Raw genomic sequence first — 25,415 nt, 5'->3', positions numbered from 1 at the left:
TTTTTCAGACAGATTTTTATTTTATTTATAAAGCGTAAAAAAGTAAAAAAACAAAACAAGCCCACAGACAGACAAGCCCACAGTGGGGTGTGTGTCATGTGACGCACTGCACAGGAAGTGATGTCACCGCGCAGGCAGAAGCATGGGAGGGGCAAAGCAGCATCACAGCTCATTGGCCCTCCGAGTCAATGTGTGCTGTGGATATAGGCTGGGTGAGGGCAGTTGGACAGTGGGGTGTTAGGGCACAGGGCAGTTAAGGCAACATGGCTCCAGCATCTTTCTCCATTAACCCTTTCCATGTCAGAGGGGTCTTCAGTGCATCATACAGGAGCTGCTCCGCCGACCCCTCTGCTAGTGACAGGTTCAGGTCCCATCAATGCGCCTCCAGGAACCTAAAAGACAAGAGAAGGGGACAGTGTTAACCTGCAGAGCGTCACTCCATTAACCTTTTCCCTGCCAGAGACCTGCAGAGCATCGCTCCCTATCGGTGCTGACTTCTGTCTCTCTCCTCCTTCCAGGTACCATGCTGCTCACAGTGACTGCCCTGGCAGATCTCGGCCCCGTCTCCCCCACTCCGGCCCCTCCTCCCACGGCCCCCAAACCCCCCAAACACCATGCCCGTCTCCAGCACCTCCTGCGGAAAGCTGCCAAGAGGAGCGGGGTGCCGCCCCCGCCGTCCCAGCCTCCCAAATCCTTCCGCTCCACCCTGTCCCCCGTCAGCGAGGCCGACCTGGAGGGCCTGGAGCCTGCAGCTTACCGACCCCACCTACCCCCTCCCCTCTACCTGCCGCCTCGCTTCCAGATCCGGCCAGTGATATTCCACGTGGCCTCCCCTTACTCAAAGCACCATAGCTTCACGTTTACCGTCAGCGAGAAGCAGAGCCTGAGCCAATATCTTGGCTCTCCTGTGCCACCTGACACGCCTGCACCCCACGCTCCACGAACCAGCACCCCTGATAGGCTAATGCCCCGCCCACCTGGCACAACCTCACCCCATCCAACAGGAGCCACGACCACCAAACCTACACCTCCAGCTGTGACACCCCCGCCCAAATATTACGTTCCTGCCACACCTGTCCTCAAGCTGCCTGTGATACCTCAAAAAAGTGGAGGACCCCTGCCCCTGGAAGTAGAAATGGAGAGGCAGCTTGACACAGGGGTCACCAATGCAGAGATTGGCTACTGCACCCCAAAACCAGGGGACACGGGTACAGCCAGGGCCCCCACTCCAAGGTCTACAGAGACACCCAGGAGCTTCCCGACAGCCCAGGAAGGGGCCACAGATAAGATAAGTGGCAACTGCCCTCCTACCCTGGAGATGACACCAACACTACAGCCGAGCCTACCCCCCACTTTCGGGGACACAGATATCAGAAGACTCATCTCCCCCTGCCCTGGGGGTGCAGATACTACAAGCCCCATCTTACCTCCCTCTTCAGGGGCCAAAGACAAGACTCTGTCCCTTACTGCCCTGCGGGCCACAGATACAGCCAGTGGAACCTTCCCTGCCCCTCCAGAGGCCACACCTAGAAGTCCCTGCTCAGGGGTCACAAACACCCCCAGAGACCTCTGCTCCCCCACAATGGGTGGATCTGCTCATGTGATCCCTGTTCTAGAGGCTGCCCCCCTCTCCCTGAAAGAGGCCGCCTCTGAGGAGCCGAGTCTCCTTAAAAGCCCAGAGCGCCCGCGCCCCCCCAGGAAGAAGCCCGGCAAGGGGTGGGCGCGGCTAGTCAAGCACCTGGTGGTGGAGCCAGAGGAGCAGAAATACCCTGAACAGGAGACGCCAGAGGGGGGGGAGGCGGCATCTGGCGGGGCAACAGAGGCGCCACTGCAGAGTCGGGGGGCTCGGGCCAACAAGATGTGGGACACACTGCTGTATCACATGGTCACATCCACGGGGGGGCAGGAGAAGCCGGGATCCACGGCTCCTCTCCCACTCCCCTTTCTGCGCTCCCGCCTGCCCCTCCTCCTGAACCGGCCTCGATTTGATGCTCGCAAGCTGAAAGAGGCTGCGTCCCGCCCCCTGCGCAGGGTGAACGCCTTCTTCCACCGGCGACCTCGCGAGCAGCCGGCCAGCAACTTCAACAGGACCGCGTCTGGTTGGAGCATCCGAGGGGAGGAGGCGGTGGGGGAGGGCACTAGCACCCCTCTAAACACTGATCCTGCAGGGGCTGGATTAGACCTCTGATCTGCACACACACTACTCTCTTCATATCAACACACACGCACACTGCTCTCTTCATCACACACACACACTGCTCTCTTCATATCAACACACACGCACACTGCTCTTCATATCAACACACATGCACACTGCTTTTCATATGAACACACATGCACACTGCTCTTCATATGAACACACATGCACACTGCTCTTCATATCAACACACATGCACACTGCTCTTCATATCAACACACATGCACACTGCTCTTCATATCAACACACATGCACACAAACTGCTCTTCATTTCAACACAGCTTTTCATACACACAAACACTGCTCTCTGAATATTCACACATACAGGTACACACTGCTTTACTCATATTCACACACACGCACACCTCTACACTCACTCCCCTTTTCTCTCTCTACTTTCTCTGTGCTCAAACACACACACTGTTCTCTCTCTACACACACACACACACACACACACACACACACACACACACACACACACACACACACACACAACATCCCTCCTCTTTTTCTCTCCTGCCCTCAGGTAATGCATTGCAGATCACTCTGGCAGTAAAAAGGTTAATATAGCATATGCGCCCCATGTGAGAGGGAGGGAGGGCGGTGAAGGGGCAACTTTTTAAATTATGAGTGCAAATAATGAAAATGAGGGACAGAGAGAGAGGGAGAGAGGATAGAACGAGAGAAGGAAAGAGAAAGAGGGAGACAGATAAGGGGGTGATACTAACTCACCTCCTCAAGGATCCTTCATCAAAACCTTCTCGTATTTCCCGTGTCCAGTTGGTACAAACTTATACTTCATACCAGCAGCCGAGCCCTGGGGGAGACACAAGGGTCAGCATGTAACATCTTCCTGCGGTAACCCTGCTCCTTGAGTGCTTTATTGCCCCTCCGCGACCCTGTACCATCTTACTGCAGTAACCCTGCCCCCCCAGAGTGCCTTAATGGCTGAGTAGTGGCCCTGTAACACCTATTAAAGTGATATTTGTAACAAATTGTACTCCTACATCTCAGAAATAAAACGGACACTGGAAAATAAATGCATCTTTGTTTATATTCTAAAGATCGAGGAAGTGCTATATGATATAGCAATGGAGGGATTCGAGGGGGCGACAATCTGCAGGTCTGAGGCAGGGAAGGGGTTAATGGAGCCACGCTCTCACTGTAGCTGTGGGGGAGACGTACCTGGCCGCGGGGCGTCGATTTGGAGCTGTGCTCCCACAGGCTCTTCTTGCTCAGCACGTCCCCCGGCCTCACTTCCTGAGGGAGGAGAGGGAAGGAGGTGAGGAGACAACTCGGCACCCACTCACACACACACTCGGGACACGCCTCACAGGAGTTAGGTTACCGTGGGTCTGGGGGGGGAATGTTGGCCGTCTGGCTCTGATTTTCCTTTCACCCATTGGCTGATCAGGTCCGATACGGCCACATTAATGCCCTCTGTATCCTGCAAAAAAAGGACCAATATTTACCATGCACAGCCAATAATCAATATAAATGTACAAACAATACTCAATCAATATATGCCAAGAACAGTATAACTGATCAATATATATTATGCACAGCCAATATCTATAATCAAATCAATATACACCATGCACAGCCAATATCTATAAATCAAATCAATATATCATGCACAGCCAATACCTAGAATCAATCAATATATCATGCACAGCCAATACCTAGAATCAAAATCAATATATAACATGCACAGCCAATACCTAGAATCAACTCAATATATACCATGCACAGCCCATACCTAGAATCAACTCAATATATACCATACACAGCCCATACCCAGAATCAACTCAATATATACCATGCACAGCCAATACCTAGAATCAACTCAATATATACCATGCACAGCCCATACCTAGAATCAACTCAATATATACCATGCACAGCCCATACCCAGAATCAACTCAATATATACCATGCACAGCCAATACCTAGAATCAACTCAATATATATCATGCACAGCCAATACCTAGAACCAACTCAATATATATATACCATGCACGGCCCATACGTAGAATCAAATCAATATATACCATGCACAGCCCATACGTAGAATCAACTCAATATATACACCATGCACAGCCAATACCTAGAATCAATCAATATATATACCATGCACAGCCCATACCTAGAATCAACCCAATATATAATGCACAGCCAATACCTAGAATCAACACAATATAATCATGCACGGCCCATACCTAGAATCAACTCAATATACACCATGCACAGCCAATACCTAGAATCAACTCAATATACACCATGCACATCCCATACCTAGAATCAACTCAATATATACCATGCACAGCCAATACCTAGAATCAACTCAATATACACCATGCACAGCCAATACCTAGAATCAATCAATATATACCATGCACAGCCAATACCTAGAATCAATCAATATATACCATGCACAGCCCATACCTAGAATCAACTCAATATATCATGCACAGCCAATACCTAGAATCAACTCAATATACACCATGCACAGCCAATACCTAGAATCAACTCAATATACACCATGCACAGCCAATACCTAGAATCAATCAATATATACCATGCACAGCCAATACCTAGAATCAATCAATATATACCATGCACAGCCAATACCTAGAATCAACTCAATATATATATCATGCACAGCCAATACCTAGAACCAACTCAATATATATACCATGCACAGCCAATACCTAGAATCAACTCAATATATACCATGCACAGCCAATACCTAGAATCAAATCAATATATACCATGCACAGCCAATACCTAGAATCAACCCAAAATATACCATGCACAGCCAATACCTAGAATCAACTCAAAATATACCATGCACAGCCAATACCTAGAATCAACTCAAAATATACCATGCACAGCCAATACCTAGAATCAACTCAAAATATACCATGCACAGCCAATACCTAGAATCAATCAATATATACCATGCACAGCCAATACCTAGAATCAATCAATATATACCATGCACAGCCAATATCTAGAATCAATCAATATATACCATGCACAGCCAATACCTAGAACCAACTCAAAATATACCATGCATAGCCAATTTCCTAGAATCAAATCAATATACACCATGCACAGCCAATACCTAGAATCAAATCAATATATACCATGCACAGCCAATACCTAGAATCAATCAATATATACCATGCACAGCCCATACCTAGAATCAACTCAATATATCATGCACAGCCCATACCTAGAATCAATTAATCAATCAATCAAGCAATCAATATATACCATGCACAGCCCATACCTACAATCAACTCAATATATAATGCACAGCCAATACCTAGAATCAACTCAATATACACCATGCACAGCCAATACCTAGAATCAATCAATATATACCATGCACAGCCAATACCTAGAATCAATCAATATATACCATGCACAGCCAATACCTAGAATCAACTCAATATATATATCATGCACAGCCAATACCTAGAATCAACTCAATATATACCATGCACAGTCAAAACCTAGAATCAAATCAATATATACCATGCACAGCCAATACCTAGAATCAACTCAAAATATACCATGCACAGCCAATACCTAGAATCAATCAATATATACCATGCACAGCCAATACCTAGAATCAATCAATATATACCATGCACAGCCAATATCTAGAATCAATCAATATACACCATGCACAGCCAATACCTACAATTAATCAATCTACACCATGCACAGCCAATATCTACAATTAATCAATATAAATATGCACAGCCAATACCTACAATTAATCAATATACACCATGCACAGCCAATACCTAGAATCAATTCAATATACCATGCACAGCCCATACCTAGAATCAATCAATATACACCATGCACAGCCAATACCTAGAATCAATCAATATATACCATGGACAGCCAATACCTACAATCAACTCAATATACACCATGCACAGCCAATATCTACAATTAATCAATATAATCACGCACAGCCCATACCTACAATCAACTCAATATATACCATGTATAAATTAATCAGAGTATATACCATGTACAGCCACTAGTAATAATCAACACATGTTATTGACATACAATATCAACATCAATGAACATGTCAGTACCTTGCAGGACGCAGTTTTGGACGCGGTAGTCACCTCTCCCGCCTCCCAGCGGTCCTTCTTGCTGGACACGGCATCTGCAGGGGTAGTGAGTTCTATCGATGGTTGACGCACCAACCGCGCCGGTTTACAGGACGTCTGAGGGAGAAGCAGAGCATGCTGGGAGAAGTGGGCCAGAGAACCGCTCACAACCTGTTCACAGCAGGTAGAGTGCGGGCAGCGGAAGAGCCAGCCTCCCCCTATACACGATGCAAAACCTTTTGAACGACGGGTACAGTGCCGGCAGCAGAAGTGCCAGCCTCCCCAATACACAGTGCCAACATTTCTGAACGGTGGCATAGTGCCGGCAGCGGTAGTGCTACCCTCCCCCAACACAGACAAACCTTCTGAACATCGATTACAGTGCAGGCAGGGGCAACAAGCCTCCTCCAATACACCCTGCTAAACCATCTGAATACAGTGCGGGCATTGGAAGTAGAGAAGGAGAAACTGGAAGAGCACTACTGTAGGTATCAAAAAAGTAGAAAGGAGGGTGCGTATCCCAGAAAAAGATTATTGGTAGGGCTCTCCATTGCCCTGTTTTTCCATGACCAATAAATAATCTTTTTATGGGATACCCACCCTCCTTTCTACTATTTGATACCTACAGTAGTGCTCTTCCAGTTTTTCTCCTTCTCTACTAGCCTACCCGTAGGACGGAAGCACACCTGGGGACCCCTCACCTTTGGATCGCATGGACTGTGCAGCACTCAGAGTGAGTCGCTTGCTACCTGTTTCCCTGGTCAGGACTTTATTTAGACAATTGGTACGTTATAGGGTGTTATGCTTAATCTTCCTGGTGTTAGTGTTAACAACAGCGTCACTTATTAGTGAGCTTACCATCCGGGACTGCAACCCAGTACCTGTCTTCTATCAAGTTTATGTTTAGGGGTCCCCCCTACAAGTATCTGGTTATTCATTCATTTATCCTACTGTTGGGGTCTTTAGCATTACGCAGTCACGGGGTCTGGGCATTGGAAGTGCCAGTTTTCACCTGATCAATACACATCCCCATCAATACACATCTGGGTACCTGCTAAATAGTGGGCACAGTGCAGGCAGCAGAAGTGCCAGCCTTCCCAACACTCATTGTCTAACCTACTGAACAGCTGGCACAGTGCGGGCAATGGGACCGACAGCCTCACTGCTCCCCCCAAATAGTGGATACAGTGTGGGCAGGGAAGGTGCCCGGTTGGCATCATGGGCACGTACCTCTATGGCATGTGTGTACTGTTCCAGGCGGTCATCAATCTTGCTTATTGGAAGAGGCGGCTCACTCTTCTTTATGCTGTTACTGCAGGAGGGAAAAAGGGGAGTGAGGAGAGTGAAGGGGTGGGGGGAGTGAGTGAGTGAGTGAGTGAGGGAGAGAGGGAGGAGAGGGAGTGAGACAAACAGTAGGGAGGAGGAAAGGCAATATAACGGGGCAGAAAATGAGAGAGAGATGAATGAAGGAAGAAGACGGGAGAGTGACAGGAGGGACAATAACAAAAGCTGGTGAGGAGAGAAACAAATAAGGGAGAGAGAAAATAGAGACAGATCTGAGGACAGACCGAGTGAGAGACGTAAGCTGAGGGGTGGAGGTACAGAGGGAGGGGGGGGAAAGAGAGGTGCAGAGGGAGGGGGGGGGGGGAAACAGAGGTGCAGAGGGAGGAGGGGGGGAAAGAGGTGCAGAGGGAGGAGGGGGGGAAAGAGGTGCAGAGGGAGGGGAGGAAAGAGAGACGTGCAGAGGGAGGGGAGGAAAGAGAGACGTGCACAGGGAGGGGAAGAAAGAGACGCAGAGGGAGGGGAGGAAAGAGAGACGCAGAGGGAGGGGAGGAAAGAGAGACGCAGGGGGAGGGGAGGAAAGAGGTGCAGGGGGAGGGGAGGAAAGAGACGCAGGGGGAGGGGAGGAAAGAGACGCAGGGGGAGGGGAGGAAAGAGACGCAGGGGGAGGGGAGGAAAGAGGTGCAGGGGGAGGGGAGGAAAGAGGTGCAGGGGGAGGGGAGGAAAGAGAGACGTGCAGAGGGAGGTGGAGGAAAGAGAGACGCAGGGGGAGGGGAGGAAAGAGGTGCAGAGGGAGGGGGGTGGGGGAAGGAGAGGTGCAGAGGGAGTGGGGGGTGTTTGGAGGAACACAGGCTCATTTCACTTGTCCCCACACTCTCCCACGTACCTTTTCTGGATGGAGCGGTTCAAACACTCTGCTCTCTCTGTTATCTGCGAGACATGGGAGATGTTACAGCAACATGACCGAGAGAAGAGAGCGGCAGATAAGCGAGACAGGGACACAGGCCCCGACGCGGCGCCATCGCACGGAAAGCCCCATTGAAGCTAATGCAGTTTACAGAATAAGGGTGATAGACAGAAGAGAGAGAGGGAGAGAGAAGAAATAAAGAGATAAGAGAGAGGCAGAAAGAGAGAAAGAGGCAATAAGCTGCACACAACTCAGTCTAATTATCAGCGCGCAAGGCTACGGCTCCAGTGCTCACGGCTGCAGGCGCGCAGGGGGGCGCGTGCGCCCGTTTCAGCCGCGACCTGTGGTCTGCCGCTGCGCTTCCACTGAAGAGCAGGAGATCCGACGGTGGGTGGCGTGGCGGGGGCGCGGCCATGACGTCACGCGGCTGCTTCGCCCTCATTGGCTGAACCGCCGCCGTGACTTCAAAAGACAAAAAAAATCTTGTCTTTTGGCCAAGACGCCCGCGCGCCGCGGCTCGTGCCGCACGCGCACACCCCAGTTGCCCCGAAGAGGGTTGTGCCTGGTGTGCGGCGCACACGCCGTCGTGCGCAGCCGCAGGAGGGCCTAGCCTGACGGACAAGCAACCCGGGGTACAAATGCACTGAAGGAAAAGCCCCGCAGAGCATTGTATGCCAAATAAACAAACATGGGAAGGAACGTGATCCAGGGAGAAATCTGATCGCCCACACTGGCGTCAGGAAGGAATTTATTTTCCCCTTATGAGACTTGGATTATATTTCACTGGGGTTTTTTTTTTAAATTGCCTTCAAAATACTGTAAATACAAATATAAGAAAGTATCTGTCGTCTAAATTTAGCACAGGCTGAACTTGATGGACATATGTCTTTTTTCAACCTCATCTACTATGTAACTATGTAACTATGTAACTATGTAAGCAATACGAAAACAACTGGGGCACCTCAAACCGCCAATAAGCGTCTGGAAGAAAATCTGACAGCGAGTTGACATTTTGCAAACACCTTCTCCAAGTACATGTGTATGTACAGCACAGTGCGGGCTGAGCTGGGCCGCTCCCCTCTGCTGCTCAGCGTGCCGAAGAGAGCACTGAAATAGTGGGCTCACCTAAACCCCAGCCATCCAGTCTTACTGCTACAGAGCAACGAGACCAAAGCCCATATACCGAGCAGTAACCTGCGGAATCAAGCAGCAATATGTGGTGACCTGGGAAAGCGGAAATACAACGCCAAAAGAATCTGCAGACCTACCAGTGCCTACAGAGAGACCACACCCTGGTACACTGCCGGCGGGAGACCGACCAGTGCCTACAGAGAGACCACACCCTGGTACACTGCCGGCGGGAGACCTACCAGTGCCTACAGAGAGACCACACCCTGATACCCTGCCGGCTGGAGACCGACCAGTGCCTACAGAGAGACAACACCCTGATACCCTGCCGGCTGGAGTCCGACCAGTGCCTACAGAGAGAACACACCCTGGTACCCTGCCGACTGGAGACCTACCAGTGCCTACAGAGAGACCACACCCTGGCACCCTACCGGCTGGAGACCGACCAGTGCCTACAGAGAGACCACACCCTGGTACCCTGCCGGCTGGAGTCCGACCAGTGCCTACAGAGAGACCACACCCTGGCACCCTGCCGGCGGGAGACCGACCAGTGCCTACAGAGAGACCACACCCTGATACCCTGCCGGCTGGAGACCGACCAGTGCCTACAGAGAGACCACACCCTGATACCCTGCCGGCTGGAGACCGACCAGTGCCTACAGAGAGACCACACCCTGGTACCCTGCCGGCGGGAAACCGACCAGTGCCTACAGAGAGACCACACCCTGGTACCCTGCCGGCGGGAGACCGACCAGTGCCTACAGAGAGACCACACCCTGGTACCCTGCCGGCTGGAGACCGACCAGTGCCTACAGAGAGACCACACCCAGGTACCCTGCCGGCGGGAGACCTACCAGTGCCTACAGAGAGACCACACCCTGGTACCCTGCCGGCTGGAGACCGACCAGTGCCTACAGAGAGACCACACCCTGGCACCCTGCCGGCTGGAGACCTACCAGTGCCTACAGAGAGACCACACCCTGGCACCCTGCCGGCTGGAGACCTACCAGTGCCTACAGAGAGACCACACCCTGGTACCCTGCCGGCTGGAGTCCTACCAGTGCCTACAGAGACACTACACCCTGGCACCCTGCCAGCTGGAGACCTACCAGTGCCTACAGAGAGACCACACCCTGGCACCCTACCGGCGGGAGACCTACCAGTGCCTACAGAGAGACCACACCCTGGTACCCTGCCGGCTGGAGACCTACCAGTGCCTACAGAGAGACCACACCCTGGCACCATACCGGCTGGAGACCTACCAGTGCCTACAGAGAGACCACACCCTGGCACCCTGCCAGCTGGAGACCTACCAGTGCCTACAGAGAGACCACACCCTGGCACCATACCGGCTGGAGACCTACCAGTGCCTACAGAGAGACCACACCCTGGTACCCTGCCGGCTGGAGACCGACCAGTGCCTACAGAGAGACCACACCCTGGCACCATACCGGCTGGAGACCTACCAGTGCCTACAGAGAGACCACACCCTGATACCCTGCCGGCGGGAGACCTACCAGTGCCTACAGAGAGACCACACCCTGGTACCCTGCCGGCTGGAGTCCTACCAGTGCCTTCAGAGAGACCACACCCTGATACCCTGCCGGCTGGAGACCTACCAGTGCCTACAGAGAGACCACACTCTGGCACCCTGCCGGCTGGAGACCTACCAGTGCCTACAGAGAGACCACACCCAGGTACCCTGATGGCTGAAAGACTAAGCAGAGACTCTGTGCCAGTACAGACGGAGCATCTACAGCCTAGAAAGAGACAGGCAGACACAGAACTGGAAGCCCAGAGAGAGAGGACTGTTGCCAGCGGTATGAGCTGTGAGAGGTAGCAGAGGAGACCCACACAAAATACTCCAAGCTGAGGATTGCTCACATTCAGAAACTCACAGCTCAGGTCCAACATTTCTAACAATATAGAAGAGACGCAAAAAATATCGCTTCTCCTAGAAGAGAGACTACGGCAGAACTGGCTGCACACTCTGCCAGCATCTGTCAGACGCCACATCCCGGCTCGTAACCGGTACACATGGACCTTGTAAATATTGTAAGTGGCCCCTCTTTTTATGCACGCTTTGGCAACACTGAAATGCATTCTGTCATGCCAATAAAGCTGATTTGAAAAAAAAAAAAAAAAGGAGAGAGAAAGAGAGAGAGAGAGAAAGAGAGAGAAAGAGAGAGAAAGAGAGAGAAAGAGAGAGAAAGAGGAAGAGAGAGAAGAGAGAGAAGAGAGAGAAAGAGAGAGAGAAAGAGAGAGAAAGAGAGAGAAAGAAAGAGAGAGAGAGAGAGAGAAAGAAAAGAGAGAGAGAGAGAGAGAAAGAGAGAGAAAGGAGAAAGAGAGAGAGAGAGAGAGAGAGAGAAAGAAAGAGAGAGAGAAAGAAAGAGAGAAAGAGAGAGAAAGGAGAAAGAGAGAGAGAAAGAAAGAAAGAGAAAGGAGAAAAAGAAGACAGCCAGAGAGACAAAAGAAAGACAGGGAGATAGAGCGTCCAGAGGCGCAGGCAGAGAGAGACGAGATGCGCAGGTAGACGGACGGGAGTATAGAGAGAGAGAAGAGAGGCAGAGAGAGAGAGAGAGGGGAGGAAAAGAGAGAGAGAGGCAGACAGAAAAGATGCCATATTCAATACTATGTGCCATGAATCCGCTCCCCCCTGCTGGAGAAGATGAGACCTATTCCTGCGAGTGGAGCTGATCTCTTCTCCAGCGTAGGGAAACGTCTTCACAATGTAGTGACAGAAAGGGAACAGTGACTCACACAAAAGAAGCAGAATAAAGAGAGAGGGATAGAGGCTCCTAGTCTCATAAAGGGAGCTGAACTCTTCCCAAGCAAAGGGAAGGCAGCTTCACTGAGTATGAACAAGGTGAGATAGAGCGAGGGAAAAAAAAAAAGGGACAGATGTGTCACCTTCCCGGTTGCGGTGGCGCTGCTCTCGCTCTCCTCCCCCTCGCTGCTCACCGACCGTCGGCGACTGTCCCCATCTTCTGTCACCCACCTGTCTCTGAGCGGTTCGGTCTGCTGATCAATATAAATACCAATCAATACACACCCCCAACAATACACACTTCGATCAATACACATCCCAAATACACGTTGTGATCAATACACACCACCACCAATACAGATCATGATCAATACACGCCCTGATCACACCAGGATTAGCATACTCACTTATCAATACACACAGCCAGTCACACTCACGGCCTTTGCGATGTCATTGTCACAGCGGACACGTTACCTCCTCTCTGGAGGGCTCCCCGTCCCGCTCTCTCTCTCTTCCCGCCTCCTCATTCTTCTCTTCCTGCGTTACTGGGCTCCTAGGTATGTCCTCCAGGATCTCCCCATCCTCAGGGTCCTCTCTGAAACCAGAGAACAGAATCAGAGAGAGCGAGGGAGAGAGCACACTGCAAACATGCGACAGGAGGAGCAGGAGTACAATGCTACCTGGTCCCAATCATTCATGGGAGGGGTCGAGACTTCGAAGGCTGGAATACATTGTTAATGAGGAAATATCTCCTAGGAGCAAAGTGTTTTAATGGCAGTGACATGTTTAAGGGGTCAGTCCCTCCTAGGAGCAAAGTGTACTAATGGCAGTGACATGTTTAAGGGGTCAGTCCCTCCTAAAACCAAAGTGTACTAATGGCAGTGACATGTTTAAGGGGTCAGTCCCTCCTAGGAGCAAAGTGTACTAATGGCAGTGACATGTTTAAGGGGTCAGTCCCTCCTAGGAGCAAAGTGTACTAATGGCAGTGACATGTTTAAGGGGTCAGTCCCTCCTAGGATCAGAGTGTACTAATGGCAGTGACATGTTATGGGGTCAGTCCCTCCTAGGACCAGTGTACTAATGGCAGTGACATGGTTAAGGGGTCAGTCCCTCCTAGGACCAGTGTACTAATAGCAGTGACATGGTTAAGGGGTCAGTCCCTCCTAGGAGCAAAGTGTACTAATGGCAGTGACATGTTTAAGGGGTCAGTCCCTCCTAGGAGCAAAGTGTACTAATGGCAGTGACATGTTATGGGGTCAGTCCCTCCTAGGACCAGTGTACTAATGGCAGTGACATGGTTAAGGGGTCAGTCCCTCCTAGGACCAGTGTACTAATGGCAGTGACATGGTTAAGGGGTCAGTCCCTCCTAGGACCAGTGTACTAATGGCAGTGACATGGTTAAGGGGTCAGTCCCTCCTAGGAGCAAAGTGTACTAATGGCAGTGACATGTTTAAGGGGTCAGTCCCTCCTAGGAGCAAAGTGTACTAATGGCAGTGACATGTTATGGGGTCAGTCCCTCCTAGGACCAGTGTACTAATGGCAGTGACATGGTTAAGGGGTCAGTCCCTCCTAGGACCAGTGTACTAATGGCAGTGACATGGTTAAGGGGTCAGTCCCTCCTAGGAGCAAAATGTACTAATGGCAGTGACATGTTTAAGGGGTCAGTCCCTCCTAGGACCAGTGTACTAATGGCAGTGACATGGTTAAGGGGTCAGTCCCTCCTAGGAGCAAAATGTACTAATGGCAGTGACATGTTTAAGGGGTCAGTCCCTCCTAGGACCAGTGTACTAATGGCAGATGACTTGTTTACAGGGTCACACCTGGGTGATTAATGTCTATTTTTTTTTACACCAAAATGTGACACCTGTAAGCATTTGAAATCAGACTAGATGAGACTAGAAGGGCTTGGTTTCCGTTTATCCGATGACACGGTGTGTTCAACAAGAGTATACACAGGCACAGCTCACCCCTCTCTCTCCCTCCCCTTATCTTTATTGGGATCAGTGTCAAGAAAAGATGTGAAAAGTAACAAAAATCAACGAATAAAGAAATACAAAAAAAAAAAACTATCAATAAAAATGAATGCCGAATAAATGACATTTTAAGAAATAAATAATAAAAAATCTATGAACAGAATGAATAATAAATGTCCTTGTTCGGCTGCACGTGGGTAAGGTTGGAGGTGCCCCTTTATTGCGTGTTCTTTGTGGGGCGATCAGGGACCCGCAGAGTCCCCGTGCTGCTGTCCCTTGCGGGTGTCCCTGTGTGTGCCCTACGGTTGGCATTGCTGGTATCACTGCCCCTTACAATCTGGGGTAGCAGGGTGCACACTGCGGGCTGTACCTTGTTACCCGGTAACTGGGGCAGGCGGGCACCTCTTCCTGCAGGTACCGCTCAGCGCTGTCATCTTCGTGGCACAGACACCGGAGCATCGTTCAGCTGTCAGGAGAGAGAGTTCATGAATATCTGCGCAGACCATTTAATCCTGTGTCACTGTTAGGTCCTAGAGGTACCCAGGCTCTGTATCCCTCTACCGTCCAGTCCTAGAGGTACCAGATTTTTTATCGGTCTGGTCCTAGACATGCCAGGCCCTGTGCATCTGTGGTCCTAGAGCCAGGCCCTGTGCATCTGTGGTCCTAGAGGAGCCAGGCCCTGTGCATCTGTGGTCCTAGAGGAGCCAGGTTCCTGTGCATCTGTGGTCCTAGAGGAGCCAGGCCTGTGCATCTGTGGTCCTAGAGGAGCCAGGCCCTGTGCATCTCTGGTCCTAGAGGAGCCAGGCCCTGTGCATCTGTGGTCCTAGAGGAGCCAGGTTCCTGTGCATCTGTGGTCCTAGAGGAGCCAGGCCCTGTGCATCTGTGGTCCTAGAGGAGCCAGGCCCTGTGCATCTCTGGTCCTAGAGGAGCCAGGCCCTGTGCATCTCTGGTCCTAGATGTGCCAGGCCCTGTGCATCTGTGGTCCTAGAGGAGCCAGGTTCCTGTGCATCTGTGGTCCTAGAGGAGCCAGGCCCTGTGCATCTGTGGTCCTAGAGGAGCCAGGCCCTGTGCATCTCTGGTCCTAGAGGAGCCAGGCCCTGTGCATCTCTGGTCCTAGATGTGCCAGGCCCGGTGCATCTCTGGTCCTAGAGGAGCCAGGCCCTGTGCATCTCTGGTCCTAGAGGAGCCAGGCCCTGTGCATCTCTGGTCCTAGATGTGCCAGGCCCGGTGCATCTCAGGTGCCAGACTCTATATCTATCTGGTCTGAGAGGTATATCCCAGACCGGTGTAGCCATGTAGATCAGGTTCTGTAACTCTAGTCCTAGAGGTACCAGGCTATGCATCTGTCCAGTCTCAGAGGTTTCTGGCTCGGTATTGATCTGTACAGTCCTAGAGGTGCCAGGCTCTGTATCCTTTAGTCCTACAGGTTGGCCGAATACCTCTGTCATTTCGCAGCGTGCCGTCCCTTCATCCTCCTCCTCTTCCTCCTCCATTCTCGGCACCGGTGCTGCAGGCCTCTCTTTCTCCTCTTCCTCCTCCGTGGCCCCGGAGCCCTCTCGCTCCTCCTCCATGGGTGCTTGGGACGCCCCGCGCAGCTTCCTCTGCTCCAACCTCTGGGACCAGTCACTGAACCCCTCGTCTTCCTCACTCTCCCAGGGACCCACAGGCTTCAACCCCAGACTGAAACCAAGAGAGGGTGGGAGTGAGTGGGACCCAGCGGAGGGAGAAGAGCAAAGAGCAAATGAAGAACTGGGAGTGTGAGTGAAGCATTGAGTGCGCGGGGACAGCTGGGAGCGTGAAGGTGGAGCTGGGAGCATGGGGTGGGGGAGCTGGGATTATGAAGGGGGAGCTGGGATTATGAAGGGGGATCTGGGAGCGTGAAGGTGGAGCTGGGAGCATGGGGGGGGGGAGCTGGGATTATGAAGGGGGAGCTGGGATTATGAAGGGGGATCTGGGAGCGTGAAGGTGGAGCTGGGAGCATGGGGGGGGGGGAGCTGGGATTATGAAGGGGGAGCTGGGATTATGAAGGGGGAGCTGGGATTATGAAGGGGGAGCTGGGATTATGAAGGGGGAGCTGGGAGCGTGAAGGTGGAGCTGGGAGCATGGGGGGGGGGGGAGCTGGGATTATGAAGGGGGAGCTGGGAGCGTGAAGGTGGAGCTGGGAGCATGGGGGGGGGGGAGCTGGGATTATGAAGGGGGAGTTGGGATTATGAAGGGGGAGCTGGGATTATGAAGGGGGAGCTGGGAGCGTGGGGGGGGAGCTGGGAGCATGGGGGGGGAGCTGGGAGCGTGGGGGGGGGAGCTGGGAGCGTGGGGGGAGAGCTGAGTGGGGGGGTGAGCTGGGATTGTGAAGGGGGAGCAAGGGGGGGGGGGAGCGTGGAGCGTGATTGAAGAACTGGGAGTGTGAGTGGGGACCTGGAAGCATGAGTGGGGAGCGTGAGTGAAGAGCTGGGAGTGTGTGAAGAGCAGGGAGTGCGGGGGAAACTGGAAGCGTGAATGATAAGTAGTGAGTGTGGGGGGATCTGGGAGCGGGAGTGAAGAGCTGGGAGTGTGGGGGAAGCTGGGAGCATGGGGGGGAAGCTGGGAGTACAAGTGAAGAACTGGGAGTGTGAGTGAAGAGCATGAGTAAAGAACAGGAAGTGCGGGGGCAGCAGGGAGCGCAAGTGAAGAGCAGGGAGCGCGAGTGAAGAGCTGGGAGCGTGAAGGGGAGCTGGGAGGGTGGGGGGGGAGCTGGGATCATGAAATGGGAGCTTGGGGAGGGGGAGCTGGGAGCGTGAGAGGGGGAGCAAGCTGGGAGCGTGGAGCGTGATTGAAGAACTGGGAGCATGAGTGAAGAGCTGGGAGCGTGAGTCGGGAGCGGGGTGTGTGGGGGGTAGCTGGGAGAGTGAGTGAAGAGCAGGGAGCGTGAGTGAAGAGCAGGGAGCATGAGTGAAGAGCTGGGAGTGAGGGGGGAGCTGGGAGCATGAGTGATGAGATGGGAGCGTGAGTGAAGAGCAGGGAGTGCGAGTGAAGAGCAGGGAATGTGGGGCAAGCTGGGAGCATGAATGAAAAGTAGGGAGTGCGGGGGGATCTGGGAGCGTGAGTGAAGAGCTGGGAGTGTGGGGCAAGCTGGGAGCATGAGCGGGAGCTGGGAGCATGGGGGGGAGCTGGGAGCGTGGGAGCTGGGAGCGTGGGGGGGAGCTGGGAGTGTGGGGCAAGCTGGGAGCATGAGCGGGAGCTGGGAGCATGGGGGGGAGCTGGGAGCGTGGGGGGGAGCTGGGAGCGTGGGGGGGAGCTGGGAGCGTGGGGGGGAGCTGGGAGCGTGGGAGCTGGGAGCATGAGCAGGAGCTGGGAGCATGGGGTGGAGCTGGGAGCGTGGGAGCTGGGAGCATGGGGGGGGAGCTGGGAGCGTGGGGATAGGGAGAAGGGAACGTGGGAGGGGAGTTGGAATTGTGAAAGGGGAGATGGGAGCTTGGGGGGGGAGGGAGATGGGAGCGTGGGGGGGGGGAGGGAGATGGGAGCGTGGTGGGGGGAGGGAGATGGGAGCATGGGGGGGGGAGCGAGCTGGGAGTGTGGGGGGGGGAGCGGGGAGCATGATTGAAGAACTGGGAGCGTGAGTGAAGAGCTGGGAGCGTGAGTGAAGAGCTGGGAGCGTGAGTGGGGAGTGTAGCTGGGAGCGCGAGTGAAGAGCTGGGAGCGCAGGGCAGCAGGGAGTGCGAGTGACGAGCAGGGAGCGCGAGTGACGAGCAGGGAGCGCGAGTGAAGAGCAGGGAGCGCGAGTGACGAGCAGGGAGCGCGAGTGACGAGCAGGGAGCGCGAGTGAAGAGCAGGGAGCGCGAGTGAAGAGCAGGGAGCGCGAGTGAAGAGCAGGGAGCGCGAGTGAAGAGCAGGGAGCGCGAGTGAAGAGCAGGGAGCGCGAGTGACGAGCAGGGAGCGCCAGTGAAGAGCAGGGAGCGCCAGTGAAGAGCAGGGAGCGCAAGTGAAGAGCAGGGAGAGCGAGCGACGAGCAGGGAGCGCAAGTGAAGCTGGAAGCGTGAATGAAAAGTAGGAAGTGTGGGGGGATCTGGGAGCGTGAGGGGGGAGCTTTGAGCACGAGTGAAGAGCTGGCAGTGTGAGTGAAGAGCTGGCAGTGTGAGTGAAGAGCTGGCAGTGTGAGTGAAGAGCTGGCAGTGTGAGTGAAGAGCTGGCAGTGTGAGTGAAGAGCTGGCAGTGTGAGTGAAGAGCTGGCAGTGTGAGTGAAGAGCTGGCAGTGTGAGTGAAGAGCTGGCAGTGTGAGTGAAGAGCTGGCAGTGTGAGTGAAGAGCTGGCAGTGTGAGTGAAGAGCTGGCAGTGTGAGTGAAGAGCTGGCAGTGTGAGTGAAGAGCTGGCAGTGTGAGTGAAGAGCTGGCAGTGTGAGTGAAGAGCTGGCAGTGTGAGTGAAGAGCTGGCAGTGTGAGTGAAGAGCTGGCAGTGTGAGTGAAGAGCTGGCAGTGTGAGTGAAGAGCTGGCAGTGTGAGTGAAGAGCTGGCAGTGTGAGTGAAGAGCTGGCAGTGTGAGTGAAGAGCTGGCAGTGTGAGTGAAGAGCTGGCAGTGTGAGTGAAGAGCTGGCAGTGTGAGTGAAGAGCTGGCAGTGTGAGTGAAGAGCTGGCAGTGTGAGTGAAGAGCTGGCAGTGTGAGTGAAGAGCTGGCAGTGTGAGTGAAGAGCTGGCAGTGTGAGTGAAGAGCTGGCAGTGTGAGTGAAGAGCTGGCAGTGTGAGTGAAGAGCTGGCAGTGTGAGTGAAGAGCTGGCAGTGTGAGTGAAGAGCTGGCAGTGTGAGTGAAGAGCTGGCAGTGTGAGTGAAGAGCTGGCAGTGTGAGTGAAGAGCTGGCAGTGTGAGTGAAGAGCTGGGAGTGTGAGTGAAGAGCTGGCAGTGTGAGTGAAGAGCTGGCAGTGTGAGTGAAGAGCTGGCAGTGTGAGTGAAGAGCTGGCAGTGTGAGTGAAGAGCTGGCAGTGTGAGTGAAGAGCTGGCAGTGTGAGTGAAGAGCTGGCAGTGTGAGTGAAGAGCTGGCAGTGTGAGTGAAGAGCTGGCAGTGTGAGTGAAGAGCTGGCAGTGTGAGTGAAGAGCTGGCAGTGTGAGTGAAGAGCTGGCAGTGTGAGTGAAGAGCTGGCAGTGTGAGTGAAGAGCTGGCAGTGTGAGTGAAGAGCTGGCAGTGTGAGTGAAGAGCTGGCAGTGTGAGTGAAGAGCTGGCAGTGTGAGTGAAGAGCTGGCAGTGTGAGTGAAGAGCTGGCAGTGTGAGTGAAGAGCTGGCAGTGTGAGTGAAGAGCTGGGAGTGTGAGTGAAGAGCTGGGAGTGTGAGTGAAGAGCTGGCAGTGTGAGTGAAGAGCTGGGAGTGTGAGTGAAGAGCTGGGAGTGTGAGTGAAGAGCTGGCAGTGTGAGTGAAGAGCTGGCAGTGTGAGTGAAGAGCTGGGAGTGTGAGTGAAGAGCTGGGAGTGTGAGTGAAGAGCTGGGAGTGTGAGTGAAGAGCTGGCAGTGTGAGTGAAGAGCTGGCAGTGTGAGTGAAGAGCTGGGAGTGTGAGTGAAGAGCTGGCAGTGTGAGTGAAGAGCTGGCAGTGTGAGTGAAGAGCTGGCAGTGTGAGTGAAGAGCTGGCAGTGTGAGTGAAGAGCTGGCAGTGTGAGTGAAGAGCTGGCAGTGTGAGTGAAGAGCTGGCAGTGTGAGTGAAGAGCTGGCAGTGTGAGTGAAGAGCTGGCAGTGTGAGTGAAGAGCTGGCAGTGTGAGTGAAGAGCTGGCAGTGTGAGTGAAGAGCTGGCAGTGTGAGTGAAGAGCTGGCAGTGTGAGTGAAGAGCTGGCAGTGTGAGTGAAGAGCTGGGAGTGTGAGTGAAGAGCTGGCAGTGTGAGTGAAGAGCTGGCAGTGTGAGTGAAGAGCTGGCAGTGTGAGTGAAGAGCTGGCAGTGTGAGTGAAGAGCTGGCAGTGTGAGTGAAGAGCTGGCAGTGTGAGTGAAGAGCTGGCAGTGTGAGTGAAGAGCTGGCAGTGTGAGTGAAGAGCTGGGAGTGTGAGTGAAGAGCTGGCAGTGTGAGTGAAGAGCTGGCAGTGTGAGTGAAGAGCTGGCAGTGTGAGTGAAGAGCTGGCAGTGTGAGTGAAGAGCTGGCAGTGTGAGTGAAGAGCTGGCAGTGTGAGTGAAGAGCTGGCAGTGTGAGTGAAGAGCTGGCAGTGTGAGTGAAGAGCTGGCAGTGTGAGTGAAGAGCTGGCAGTGTGAGTGAAGAGCTGGCAGTGTGAGTGAAGAGCTGGCAGTGTGAGTGAAGAGCTGGCAGTGTGAGTGAAGAGCTGGCAGTGTGAGTGAAGAGCTGGCAGTGTGAGTGAAGAGCTGGCAGTGTGAGTGAAGAGCTGGCAGTGTGAGTGAAGAGCTGGCAGTGTGAGTGAAGAGCTGGAGTGTGAGTGAAGAGCTGGGAGTGTGAGTGAAGAGCTGGCAGTGTGAGTGAAGAGCTGGGAGTGTGAGTGAAGAGCTGGGAGTGTGAGTGAAGAGTTGGGAGTGTGAGTGAAGAGCTGGCAGTGTGAGTGAAGAGCTGGCAGTGTGAGTGAAGAGCTGGGAGTGTGAGTGAAGAGCTGGGAGTGTGAGTGAAGAGCTGGGAGTGTGAGTGAAGAGCTGGCAGTGTGAGTGAAGAGCTGGGAGTGTGAGTGAAGAGCTGGCAGTGTGAGTGAAGAGCTGGCAGTGTGAGTGAAGAGCTGGCAGTGTGAGTGAAGAGCTGGCAGTGTGAGTGAAGAGCTGGCAGTGTGAGTGAAGAGCTGGCAGTGTGAGTGAAGAGCTGGCAGTGTGAGTGAAGAGCTGGCAGTGTGAGTGAAGAGCTGGCAGTGTGAGTGAAGAGCTGGCAGTGTGAGTGAAGAGCTGGCAGTGTGAGTGAAGAGCTGGCAGTGTGAGTGAAGAGCTGGCAGTGTGAGTGAAGAGCTGGCAGTGTGAGTGAAGAGCTGGCAGTGTGAGTGAAGAGCTGGCAGTGTGAGTGAAGAGCTGGCAGTGTGAGTGAAGAGCTGGCAGTGTGAGTGAAGAGCTGGCAGTGTGAGTGAAGAGCTGGCAGTGTGAGTGAAGAGCTGGCAGTGTGAGTGAAGAGCTGGCAGTGTGAGTGAAGAGCTGGCAGTGTGAGTGAAGAGCTGGCAGTGTGAGTGAAGAGCTGGCAGTGTGAGTGAAGAGCTGGCAGTGTGAGTGAAGAGCTGGCAGTGTGAGTGAAGAGCTGGCAGTGTGAGTGAAGAGCTGGCAGTGTGAGTGAAGAGCTGGCAGTGTGAGTGAAGAGCTGGCAGTGTGAGTGAAGAGCTGGCAGTGTGAGTGAAGAGCTGGCAGTGTGAGTGAAGAGCTGGCAGTGTGAGTGAAGAGCTGGCAGTGTGAGTGAAGAGCTGGCAGTGTGAGTGAAGAGCTGGCAGTGTGAGTGAAGAGCTGGCAGTGTGAGTGAAGAGCTGGGAGTGCGGGGAGCTGGGAGCGTGAGTGAAGAGCTGGGAGTGCGGGGGAGCTGGGAGCGTGAGTGAAGAGCTGGGAGTGCGGGGGAGCTGGGAGCGTGAGTGAAGAGCTGTGAGAGTGAGTGAAGAGCTGGAAGCGTGGTAGGAGCATGAGAGGGGAGCTGGGAGAGTGGGGGGAGGTGAGCTGGGAGTGTCAGGGAAAAAGAGCTGGAAGTGTGACGGAAGAGCGGGGAAAGTGAGGGAAGAGCTGTGAGTGCGAGTGGAGAGCTGGGAGTGCGAGTGAGTGGAGAGCTGCGAGTGTGAGTGGAGAGCTGGGAGTGCGAGTAAGTGGAGAGCTGCGAGTGGGAGTGGAGAGCTGGGAGTGCGAGGGAAAAAGAGCTGGAAGCGTGACGGAAGAGCGGGGAAAGTGAGGGAAGAACTGTGAGTGCGAGTGGAGAGCTGGGAGTGTGAGTGGAGAGCTGGGAGTGCGAGTGAGTGGAGAGCTGCGAGTGGAGAGCTGGGAGTTCTATGGGACACTCTTACTTGCTGTTTGTCTCTGTGCAGGTCCCCTCAGTCAGACTGTCACCAGCCTGTCCCTCGTCACTCATCTGATGACTGTCACGCTCTCTCCTGCGACGCTCTCTCGCTGCCTCCTCCTCATCCTCTACATTCCACCGAGTGGTCAGTCTGTGCCGGAGAGGGGACAGTGACACATATTTCAATCTGCGTCACGCCTCTACGTGTGTGTGTGCGAGACCTGCGTCACGCCTCTACGTGTGTGTGTGCGAGACCTGCGTCACGCCTCTACGTGTGTGTGTGTGCGAGACCTGCGTCACGCCTCTACGTGTGTGTGCGAGACCTGCGTCACGCCTCTACGTGTGTGTGCGAGACCTGCGTCACGCCTCTACGTGTGTGTGCGAGACCTGCGTCACGCCTCTACGTGTGTGTGCGAGACCTGCGTCACGCCTCTACGTGTGTGTGCGAGACCTGCGTCACGCCTCTACGTGTGTGTGCGAGACCTGCGTCACGCCTCTACGTGTGTGTGTGCGAGACCTGCGTCACGCCTCTACGTGTGTGCGAGACCTGCGTCACGCCTCTACGTGTGTGCGAGACCTGCGTCACGCCTCTACGTGTGTGTGTGCGAGACCTGCGTCACGCCTCTACGTGTGTGTGTGCGAGACCTGCGTCACGCCTCTACGTGTGTGTGTGCGAGACCTGCGTCACGCCTCTACGTGTGTGCGAGACCTGCGTCACGCCTCTACGTGTGTGTGTGCGAGACCTGCGTCACGCCTCTACGTGTGTGTGTGCGAGACCTGCGTCACGCCTCTACGTGTGTGTGTGCGAGACCTGCGTCACGCCTCTACGTGTGTGTGTGCGAGACCTGCGTCACGCCTCTACGTGTGTGTGTGCGAGACCTGCGTCACGCCTCTACGTGTGTGTGCGAGACCTGCGTCACGCCTCTACGTGTGTGTGCGAGACCTGCGTCACGCCTCTACGTGTGTGTGCGAGACCTGCGTCACGCCTCTACGTGTGTCTGCGAGACCTGCGTCACGCCTCTACGTGTGTGTGCGAGACCTGCGTCACGCCTCTACGTGTGTGTGCGAGACCTGCGTCACGCCTCTACGTGTGTGTGCGAGACCTGCGTCACGCCTCTACGTGTGTGTGCGAGACCTGCGTCACGCCTCTACGTGTGTGTGCGAGACCTGTGTCACGCCTCTACGTGTGTGTGTGTGTGAGACCTATGTCACACCTCTACGTGTGTGTGAGACCTGTGTCACGCCTCTACGTGTGTGTGAGACCTGTGTCACACCTCTACGTGTGTGTGAGACCTGTGTCACACCTCTACGTATGTGTGTGAGACACCTGTGTCACACCTCTACGTATGTGTGTGTGTGTGAGACCTGTGTGGACACTCCCTTTTATGTTTGTGCTACCTCCGTGTGTGTGTGTGTGTGTGTGTGTGTGTGTGACACCAGGTGTATATCATGATTATATCCATTTCATAATAAAATAGTTTGTATTAGCTGTACACCTTGCAGTAACGGACACGTGTCTCATAGCAGCGTGTCTTACGGCAACAGAGACAGCCGCGTTCTTTACGGCAACAGAGACAGCCGCGTGCCTAAAAGCAACATATAGCGGTGTATCTTACAGTAACGGATAGCGGTGTATCTCATCTAGAGCATCATGGTCCTGTATACACAGCTGCTCTCCAAGGCTCTGTAGACTGTCTGGAATGAGCCTCCTCCCCATATTTTGGCCTCTTTAATACCCCTGGGGTGGGTGTGTGTGAGGAGGGAGATTAAGGCTGGCAGCCGGGCAGTAGTGACATCAGCTGCTGTGTCCCCAACACACCCTGTCCCCTCCGAGGAATGCGCCACCCCCTTTGATCACACACACACACGTGTTGCCACGCCTCTGCACATGGCTGACCTCTGACCCTTCCATCTCTGGGGCAGATACGTATCGCAGTGACCCAGCTCCCGAGTGCCTTGTTGTGACTATGGTAACTCAATGCTCTGCAGGAGCCTGCCAGGGAAGGGGTTAATAGAGAGATACTCTGCTGGTCTCTAGCATGGGATTGGTCAAGGATACCGTGCCCTGAAATCTCTGCTAGGAAGCGGACATGGGTGCAACGGTCTGCAGACTCAGCAGTGTGTGGGTGCAACGGTCTGCAGACTCAGCAGTGTGTGGGTGCAACGGTCTGCAGACTCAGCAGTGTGTGGGTGCAACGGTCTGCAGACTCAGCAGTGTGTGGGTGCAACGGTCTGCAGACTCAGCAGTGTGATTCATTCTCTGCTGTCAGGGGGTGTGAGGGAGAAACAGAGGAGGGAGAACTGACACGCAAGCAAATAAAGCCCTCACTGACTAGCACAACACACACTGCCTACACCACACAGTGCTACAGCATGCACTACAACACAATCGTACACGGCACACTGCACCACAAACTACTACAAACACAAACTAACACCACACAATCGTACACGGCACACTACACCACACACTCCTACAACACAAACTAACACCACGCACTATAATACAATCGTACATCACACTGTAACTACTACAATGCGCAGAAACACAGCCGTACACTACACACCGCACAGTGGAGTGAGGATAACAGCTGGAATGTGGACTCGTTTATCAATGACAATCTTAGGAAGGTTTACAAAAGGATTATACATGTATGAGCAGACCTCACACACACGGGCACTACACCTCACACCGACAGCTCTGCTAATCCAGCACAAAACCCTCACACACTACTAGATCAGTGCTATTCCAGTACCTATCCTCTTCCGACACACAGTCAAACACCTGGTCACTGCACTTCTGCCCTATTCCTCTAATACTCCAGTACCTATTCCCTCCCAACACACATGCAGACATAGTGACTGCCTCTATCCCACTCTCTGCTACTCCGGTATATATCCCCTTGTAGCGCATACACACTTCCCACTTCACTTCTAACCTACTCCTCTGCTATTCCAGTACCTATCCCATCCCAACACACACAGCCACTGCACTTCTAACCTACCGCTCTGCTATTCCACTACCTAACCCATTCCAACACACACAGTCACTGCACTTCTAATCCTCTGCTATTCCAGTACCTATCCCAACACATACAGAGCCACTGCCTTTCTAACTTAATCT

The 25,415-nt window shown here is 53.4% G+C and overlaps 2 protein-coding genes across 2 annotated transcripts; one reads left to right on the top strand and one right to left on the bottom strand.

Moving 5' to 3' along the window:
* On the bottom strand, window positions 1–22,474 carry LSP1 (lymphocyte specific protein 1). The gene is given in 13 exon segments (XM_075581748.1): window positions 1–392; window positions 2,930–3,014; window positions 3,383–3,457; window positions 3,546–3,644; window positions 6,322–6,456; window positions 7,570–7,651; window positions 8,507–8,550; window positions 12,566–12,676; window positions 12,897–13,017; window positions 14,766–14,835; window positions 14,837–14,861; window positions 15,835–16,075; window positions 22,299–22,474. Coding segments are annotated over 12 exon segments (1,149 nt in total). The 5' UTR covers window positions 22,364–22,474; the 3' UTR covers window positions 1–392; window positions 2,930–2,933.
* PRR33 (proline rich 33) lies at window positions 492–3,237 on the top strand. The gene has a single exon (XM_075581746.1). The coding sequence runs from the start codon at window positions 524–526 to the stop codon at window positions 2,186–2,188; it is 1,665 nt and encodes a 554-aa protein (XP_075437861.1). The 5' UTR covers window positions 492–523; the 3' UTR covers window positions 2,189–3,237.
* Window positions 22,475–25,415: the final 2,941 nt, after the last annotated feature.

Source organism: Ascaphus truei, unplaced genomic scaffold (assembly GCF_040206685.1).
Source record: "Ascaphus truei isolate aAscTru1 unplaced genomic scaffold, aAscTru1.hap1 HAP1_SCAFFOLD_1555, whole genome shotgun sequence".
Taxonomy (NCBI): domain Eukaryota; kingdom Metazoa; phylum Chordata; class Amphibia; order Anura; family Ascaphidae; genus Ascaphus; species Ascaphus truei.
The sequence above is the reverse complement of the archived record's forward strand: the minus strand, read 5'-3'. Positions and strand labels throughout refer to the sequence as shown.